Below are 8677 nucleotides of genomic sequence, written 5' to 3' on the forward strand. Positions count from 1 at the left end.
GACAAGGAGGAACAGTGTGCATATTGTAAAGAAAAAGGACACTTGACAAATGACTGTCCCAAGAAGACAAGGTCTCGAAGGTCCTAGCCCTAAGAAAGGATAAAATTAAAGGGAGACGGGGTTTGGAACCCCTCCCAATGCCCAAGGTAATTCATGGACTACCCGAAGAACAGTGGACCTTGGCATGGGCCGGGTACCCCACTCGTTCGAGCCACCAGCCAACTGCCTTTTGCCTTTGAATGGAAGGACACTGACACATGCAGAACTAGGCAGCTCATGTAGAGCTGAATGTCCCAAGGGTTTAAAATTCCCCAACGATGGCCAGGCAAGTAGGAGAATTTCTGGGGACATCTGGGTTTTGCAGGCTGACAAGGAAAAAATTCTCCTGGACCCCAGAGCACCAGGAGGCATTTGATGCCATTAAAAAGGCCCAGCTGAAAGCATCGGCTCTAAGCCTTTTGATGTAACTAACCTTTTACCCTTTATGTGGATGAGCATAAGGGGGTCTCCTGGGGAGTTTTAACCAAATCCCTAGGGCCTTGGAACAGACCAGTTGCTTATCTGTCAAAGAAGCTTGATCCTGTAGGAAGGGGAGGGCCTGTCTATCAAAAAGATATCACTGCTGACAAGTTGACTTTGGGGCATAAAGCAACATTAATAGCCCCCATGCATTGGAGAGCATTGTCTGGCAGCCGCCAACTGATGATGACCAATGCCCGTGTGACCCACCACCAAAGCCTGCTTCTCACTGAGAGACTGAGTGGATTGTGTTCGCTCCACCAGCTAGCCTCATCCCACCACTCTTCTGTCTGTGGAGACTGGTGAACCGGGGATTCATGACTGCCATCAACTGTTGGTTAAAGAGACTGGAGTTTGCAAAGATCTTAATGACATCCTGCTGGCTGGGGAGATGATGACCAGTTCACTGCCATAAAAGGCATAAAGAAAGGACTGGGGCAGTGGTACTGCTAGACGAAGAGAAGTCCATAAATATTAACAGGCAACAGGTATGCTTTTTCAACTGTTCATGTGCATGGGACTGTCTCAACTGTTTGGCTAAAAAAAATTACTGAAGAAAATTTTCCGAAGATTCAAAATACCTAAGGTAGTAAAATCAGACAATGGTACAGGTTTTGTGACCCAGGTAAGTCAGTCACTGGCCAAGATACTGGGGATTGATTAAAATTACATTGTGCATACAAACCCAAAAATTCACGTAGAAAGTATAAATAAAACCATTGAGGAGACCTTTACTAAATTGACCGTGGAGACTGGTGTTAATGATCAGATAGCTCTCCTACCCTTTGTGCTTTTCAGGTTTAAAAACACCCCTGGACCATTTGGGCTGAGCCCCTGTAAATGGCTCATTGGGGGCTCCCTCTACTGGTGGAAATTACCTCTGTACATAGTGCTGATGTGCTGTTTTCTTAAGCCTCTGTTTGCTAGGCTTAAGGTGCTCGAGTGGGTGAGACAGTGAACAAGGAAGCAGCTCTGAGAGACCTACGTGGTGGGAGACTTGGAAGTTTCACATCACTTCCAAGTTGGAGATTGAGATTTCATTAGATGTCACTGTACAGAAAACTTGAGACTTGGAGGGTGGAAATAAGGGAGAGGGAACTGGGATCGACATGTATAATAATAAATTACAAAAAAACTATGCTCTGACTCAAATATTTATGTTCAAGGACAAGTTACTGGGGAAAAGGATTTCTATTTTTTTTTCCCACAGAAAACGAAAAGCTGTAGATTTCTTCCATATTAATGTGGTTTGATCAAGCCAGACCGCCTGAAACAGAATACCAAGTGAGCCTACACTCAAAACAGCTGGACAAAGCAGCCTTACAGACTACAGCCAGGATTTCAGCATCTTCTTAGAATCCCCCATGAGAGCACCCCTTACAAGCAGGAAGTAGCTTGGAAAGAACGATGCCCAAATTCCCAAATATTGTCTATAAATGTTTGTTTTCATTTAAATGAACTTGGTTATAAAAAATAAATAATAAAAGTTAATGTTAAAAGTTTATGATTATCCTCTAAAATTAGTAAAGCAATGCAAGAGTTCTTATCAATGCTGTTAACAGTTTACCGATCAGAGATAATGACTTTTCTCTAAACTCAGTAAACCAAATCTCTAGTACACTGACCACAGGCAGGTGAAAATAAGTGTTTTTTTGATCTCATGCTTCAAAGGAATTACTGGCATTTTTATAATATGTCTGTAAATTGTGACCAAAGATCTGTTCCTTGTAATTTCTGTATAAAAACCCAATACTCTAAAGTAAAAATGGTAGCAGTTGCAAACCGCCCTCCAGTGTGTTGTGTTTCTGTCAAAGCACAAGCCACTCCTGACTTGGTCATCTGAGTTTTGGTACCCATGGGGGCACATCACCCACTGAGCAGTCTGCAGCATGAGGTGTTATTGGCCGGGTTGTACAGGAACATCCAACTGTCAGGAAATAAAAGCAGGTACCAGATCAAATATGATAATTTTCTTTCTCTCATCAGAAAGCTTGATCATTGCTCTATAACTGTAGGAGTTTTATTCCTGAACCTCAGAAAAACCACTTAACAAACACAAAATTATAAAAAGAGTATTCTTCGTGGAAAGTTGAAAATTTAGAGAGGAATGGAGCTAGGAAGATTTTTGTGTATGACCACTACTGTTAGCCAGCACATCTTACTCAGTGAGCAGTTTTAAACAATCTGCATTATTCAAGAATTCAAGCTTTGTAAGACCCTCAGAATGAGGAGTCTCCCAGTTTCCATCGGTATCCCCAAGAACTCAATGTCCAGTCCAGTTGCTTCAACATGCAAGAGGCTTTAATGAACAGGAAACATTTGTGCAAAGGGGCCCCTCCAGCAGGCAGACTAGTGAGAAGAAGCCATCTCCTCCCTCCACCCCGCCACACGGCACAGGTGTTTTTAAAGGCAAATACCCCAAGCTTAGGGAGGGGGTGGGACCCTCTGTCCATTGAGTACATGACCCTTTGAGGCTGGTCTCCCTATTAGGGTCAACAGACCTTAGGGCCTCAGGGTGTGCTAATTAATCTTGTCTGGGCAAACCGGAGGTGCAGTTATCTATTTGTTTCTTAAAGACCCCATTCACCACCTGCTGACTCACAAGAAAGGAGGGGCAGTGTAAATTCTTGGAATCTTGTTTTCTCAGGGCCTTGTGAGGGGAAGTTAGCAGATTCCAAGGAACAGATATTGCTAGGGGTTAACTTTCCAGGTTAGTATGTCCTTCATTTAAAGTGGGGCGTTTCTCTAACTTTACTTTTTTGTCTTTCACGCCCTATATCTTATCTCTAGAGAGTAAAGTTCTAGTACTCTGATCTACAAAGCACCCCACCCAGAACCCGCACTTTCCCCACCCTGTGTCCTACTGCGCCCACTGCTCCACTGGTCTGGTTGAGCACTGGGACCGAGAGCGGGTCAAATAAACAAAACACCTCCACCTCCGGAAAATTTCTTGGACCTGCTTTGAAAATACTGGACCCATCTATCCCGCTGGAGCAACCAGTGTGCCCGCCTGCCTGATGTTTATCCGTCATTACTGAGGCTCTGCCGGGGAGAGACCTCCTAGAGTGACTGGAACAGACAGAGTTACAGACATTGAGCACCTCTCACAACTCTGTCCCCAGGAACTCCTTCTCAAACACACGGTTCCGGGACTGTCCCCTGCACAAGCGGCTGCGTCTCACAAGCGGCTGCGATCTCAGGACTTCCGCCTTCCGGTCACGAACTAAAGCTTCCGGTTCGTGGCTGTCAGTGTCCCCGGAAGACACACATGGAAAACATGCTTCTAGTTCCACCCGGCCAAACTGACACACGATTTCCGCTTGTGAACCAAGGACGTCAGGCTTCCAGTCACTGACTTGAGCTTCACACAAAATGGTCCCCAGGAAAGGTTGCAACGAAGAGATGCACAACTTGAGTTCCACCCGTGAAGTAAACAGGACGGAGTGCGCTGCGGCCTGAGTTCCGCTTTCGGCACATTACTTCCGCTTACGGATGGTGCAACATGCGATTCCCTGCCCACCGGGCGGCGATTAAATCGGATCCGCTTTCGGCCCAGGAAGGGAATTGATCGCATCGGACATTGCGGGCCCGATAGGAAACGCCTTAAGGGACGGGACTAACAGGTCCAAGTGAACAGGTCAGAAACGGCTGATTCCGACCGCAAAAGAGGCAGCACAGAGCATATTCCCTGTCACTCATCGAGGCGGTAGGTGGGACTTCCGGGTGCGGCGAACAGGGCAGAAACAGAGATCGCAACCCTAGGTTCCGTGCACCCCTCTGGTTTTCGCTGTTTCCCTGTTTATGCCACGGTTGGCAGCAGGGTTCCTGTTGCCGGGGAAACCGGGTTGGGACTTCCGGCAACATGGTAAATCGGGGCGGGACTTCTGCGTGGGAGCATTGACCAGGAATTAATGACTTAGAGAGGTTCCCAGGGGATGGGCGGTGTCACGGGAGCCGTGATGTCAGAGGAGTTACAGGCGTGGCCTGTAGGGCACACAGCTGTCAATCAAACACCTGTCATTCAGTCATTCATTCACTCATTCATTCAGTCATTCACTCAGCCACTCATTCATTCAATCACTCATTCATTTAGTCATTCATTCATTTATTCAGTCATTAATTCATTTACTCAGTCATTCACTCATTCATTCAGTCATTCATTCAATCATTCATTCATGTAGTCATTCATTCATTGATTCAGTCATTAATTAGTTCATTCAGTCATTCATTCACTCATTCAGTCAAAGGTCAGTCATTCATGAAGTAATTCAGTCATTTCAGTCATTCATTCATTAGCTCATTCATTCATTCATACATTCATTCATTTACTCATCCATTCAGTCATTAACTCATTAATTCATTGTACAATCATTCATTCATTCAATCACTTCCTGTGTGTGCTGGAGGTGGGACTTGCGGTCCCTGAGGCTAAGGCTCTGACATAGACAGGCAGTAGGCAGGATTTCCTGTTTCCTTTTACCTACACTGTAGCCCATGGCCATCTTGAACCCCGCCATCTTTTTTGCACACCCAGGGGCAGGAAATAAGTCCCATCATCTCAGAGGAACCGGAATTGGTTGTCTCAAGCCGGAAGTGGACAATTTCTGGTCCCTCCCAGAACGGAAGTGAACCCCCCAGACCGGAAATGTGCGATCCTTTCAACATGGAGCTGGTTCCACTCACCAGGCTGCTGCAGGGGAAGAGGGTGGTGCTGGCGAGCAGCTCCCCCAGGAGGCGGGACATCCTGTCCTCCATGGTGACTTCCAGGGGCAGGGCCTGCTCTGGGATTGTCAGCTGTGACTTCCAGGGGTGGGGCCTGCTGTGACTGACAGCACACCCCCCCCCAGGGACTGCAGTTCGAGGTCGTACCCTCCCACTTCCAGGAGTCCCTGGAGAAGGCGAGATTTCCGGCTCCGCCCGAATATGCCCGGGAGACAGCAAAGCTGAAGGCTCTGGAGGTGGCGTCGCGGCTGCGCAGGGTGAGGATGGCCCCATCCCTTCTGGCCACACCCCTTCCTTTCGAGGCCCCGCCCACAAGCCTCACCCCCGCCCTCTGCTCTGCAGGACCTGCACCCTCCTGATGTCATTATTGGAGCTGACACCATTGTGGTGAGTGAGGCCCTGCTCCTTCCGGCCCTGCCCGCCCTGCCCCTCACTGACCCGGCCCCTTGGCGTCTGGCTCCGCCCACTGCAGGCCGTGGATGGCGTCATCCTGGAGAAGCCAAAGGACAAGGATGATGCCTACAGGATGCTGCGCAGGTGGGCGGGGCCTGAAGGGGCGGGGCAGACCCACCCAGGGCAGAGTGGGCGGGGCCTCTGCATGGAGCACCAGCCTCTGCCCACCCCAGCCCTGCCCCTTGCCAACCACGCCCTGTCCCGCCTTCCCTGGCCCCGCCCAGGCTGAGTGGCCAGCAGCACAGTGTCATCACCGGTGTGGCCATCTTGAGGCCACTGTGGCGGAGGCAGCTTCAGGAGCCGAGTTCCACATGCCCAGAGGCCCCAGAGGCGGAAGGGGACCCAGAAGCAGAAGTGGAATTGTCACTGTTCCACGAAGAGACCCGTGTGACATTCTCGCGGCTATCGGAGCCACTGCTGTGCGAATACGTGGAGAGCGGGGAGCCTCTGTGAGTGGGTGCGGGGTGGGGTGGGTGGGGCCAGGAAACCTGGAAGTGAGGCCTGAAAAGGAAGAGCTGTCCCCGGCGGGCGTGGGTGTGGCTGAGCATGGCACCTGGTGTGACTTCGTCCCTGCCTTGCACCCAGGGACAAGGCTGGCGCCTACGGGCTTCAGGCGCGAGGTGGTGCCCTAGCAGAGCGCGTGGAAGGAGATTTCTTCAATGCCGTGGGGTTTCCACTCAACCGCTGCATTCGTGAGCTGGCTGCCATCTTCCCGGATGTGGGACCACAAGTCCCTGTCAGCCAGCGTCCGGCCACACCCCAATAATGAGGATTGTAGATGGAGAGTGAGTATGTGAGTGACTGTCTGGGCGGGAATTCTGGTGAGAGAGTGACTGAAGGGGCGGGTCTTCTGGTGAGTTTGTGAAGCAGTGACCCATTTCCCATGATGCCCTTGGTGCATTGTGTTTGATTGACAGAGCAAGGTTCCCTCAAGTGCATCACTTCCCAGTGCTAGGACACAGGACATGGGGTGAGGTGTGTGGAGGCAGGGTTAGGGGACAGGCCCACCGAGGGGAGTACACCTAAACCCGCCCCTGTGGCCCTGCCCCTCCTGATGCCCCGCCCTCACCATCTCCATGGGCCCTGCCCTTGCCCCCACTGGGTCCTGCATGAGCAGCTTCACCATCAGATGCCTGTGATGGACATTTGACATCAGGAGCAGGGTCAGGGGAGGCCCCACCCCCTGCCCGCACTCTGATTTGCATATTCAAGAGCTGCCTGGAGACTCAGAAGACATCAAGTACAGAAACTGCTGGGGTTAATTTGCATGGCCACACCTCCAAATGACCTAACCTGCATGTATTTGCAGGTCAAAGTCCCAAACAGATGGGAATACTTGCATTCATTTGCATAGCAAAAGCATGCAAAGCAGCACAAATTTGCATATTAAAGTGTATTTCCGAAACTGGGGTTTGCTCATTTACATACTCAAATGTGAAGCCCCAATCAGACTTCCAGATTTTCAGGCACTGTGCTTATTTGCATAATCAAAATTACTAGTGCATCCTTTACATAACAGTTTAGTAGCCTCATTTGCATATTTAAATGAGTGGCAGGTTTTTGCTGCTCAGCATCAGGCCCCACCCCTTCAGCACTACCCTAGCTCACCTGTCCCCTACCCCGAGGTCACAGTGTCCAAGGTCACAATCAGTGACCCTCTCCAGGCCCTGCCCTCAACCACACCAGGCCCTTCCCCACTTTCTCTCCTAGGGTCCCCGAGGGCAGGGCCGGGGTCTGGGTATTACCTATGGTGCAGACAGGACTTGGTCCAGGCAGTGACATCACAGGAAATTGTGACTGTGAGCAGGAAGAGCCCTCCTTCCCTACCCTCACCATCTCCACGCCCAGCTGGGCATGGCAGGAGTCTCCTACCAAACTCTTTGGTTACCAAGCAGCAATGCTAGGACCCAGAGGACGGTGGCCATGGTAAGCAGGTTATGAGAATAAAAACCCTGAGGATGATGAGTGTGGCCCCTGTGACATCACAGAGCTCACCCCTCCAGGCCCTTGTGATGTCAGTCACCGCATACCCTGCCCCTCCAGCTGTCAATCACTACAGACCCCACTTCCTGCCTCTGGGCGATGAGGTCTGCTGAGGGTGTGATCTACAGGCTGACTGGGCTGGGACTTGTCAGCTATCTTTATAAAGGTAGAGGGGCAGGCTGCGAGCCGAGGGCTGGATTTCCTGGCAAGGGAAACCTGGCAGTAGAGACTCAGGTCAATCATCAAGGGTGGGGCATGACTTCTGCTCGCAGATCGCAGCCAAGGCTGACTTGAGCCAAGGCCATCAGGAACTTTTGTAACTGCTGTGGCTGGGACTGCATTTCCCAGCATCCTATGCGGCCGCTTACTGCTTCGCTGCCCAGAGACTTCTGGGTTTGGATGTTCATGTCCAGGACTGCATTTCCTAGCATCCTGTGCGGTCGATTCCTGTCTTTATGCCCAGGGATTTCCGGTTTTCATCTGTACCGGCCAGGGACTGTAGTTCCCAACATGCTCTGCGGTGGCTTTCTGTTTTTCAGCAATGAAACTTCCAGTTTGTAGTTTTTGGAGGCCCAGGACTCCATTTCCCAGCATTCTCTGTGGCCACTTCCTGCTTCCCTGCCCAGGGACTTCTTATTTTCATCTTTGGAAGCCAAGGACTATATTTCCCAGCATGATTTGTGTCCGCTTTTCTATGAATGGACTTCCGGTTAAAAACTTTGGGGTCCAGAACTGCACTTCCCAGCATGCTGTGTGGCTGCTTCTTTCTTTTCTCCCCTTGACATTCTCTTCTGGACTTCAAGGCCCCTAACTACAGTTCCCAGCATGTGCTGGGCTTGTTTCGATCTTTTTAGTTCCTAAACTTCTTCTGGTCTCTGAGGCTCCAGGACTCCATTTCCCAGCTTCCTGTGGTGCCGCATCCTGTTTTTCAGTCCTGAAATTCCACCATTTAAAGGCACATAATAATTTAGAAATATTTGAGAATTAGAACAGTGAATTT

General features: G+C 50.2%; 1 protein-coding gene across 4 annotated transcripts; it reads left to right on the plus strand.

Annotated features, from left to right (window-relative positions):
- The first annotated feature begins 4029 nt into the window (after positions 1-4029).
- LOC127214627 (probable bifunctional dTTP/UTP pyrophosphatase/methyltransferase protein) lies at positions 4030-6972 on the plus strand. Of its 4 annotated transcripts, none has more exons than XM_051174963.1 (8): positions 4030-4225; positions 5054-5275; positions 5367-5498; positions 5584-5628; positions 5714-5778; positions 5919-6143; positions 6280-6487; positions 6612-6972. In XM_051174963.1, the coding sequence occupies exons 2-7, from the start codon at positions 5165-5167 to the stop codon at positions 6458-6460; spliced, it is 759 nt and encodes a 252-aa protein (XP_051030920.1). In that variant the 5' UTR covers positions 4030-4225; positions 5054-5164; the 3' UTR covers positions 6461-6487; positions 6612-6972. The 4 variants fall into 4 exon arrangements, with proteins under 4 accessions (XP_051030920.1, XP_051030919.1, XP_051030918.1 ...); XM_051174962.1 differs by having other exon boundaries at positions 6280-6479; XM_051174961.1 differs by having other exon boundaries at positions 6280-6972.
- The last annotated feature ends 1705 nt before the right edge of the window (positions 6973-8677 follow it).

The sequence above is a fragment of the Phodopus roborovskii genome, unplaced genomic scaffold (genome assembly GCF_943737965.1).
Source record: "Phodopus roborovskii unplaced genomic scaffold, PHOROB, whole genome shotgun sequence".
NCBI lineage: Eukaryota > Metazoa > Chordata > Mammalia > Rodentia > Cricetidae > Phodopus > Phodopus roborovskii.

What these genes read in the sequence shown, in the direction of transcription:
- LOC127214627 (XM_051174961.1), top strand. Translation starts at nt 5,165, where the DNA reads ATGTGCGATCCTTTCAACATGGAGCTGGTTCCACTCACCAGGCTGCTG. An exon ending in GGGACATCCTGTCCTCCATG is followed by an intron (nt 5,276 to 5,366) that starts GTGACTTCCAGG and finishes ACCCCCCCCCAG; the next exon opens with GGACTGCAGTTCGAGGTCGT. An exon ending in TGGCGTCGCGGCTGCGCAGG is followed by an intron (nt 5,499 to 5,583) that starts GTGAGGATGGCC and finishes TCTGCTCTGCAG; the next exon opens with GACCTGCACCCTCCTGATGT.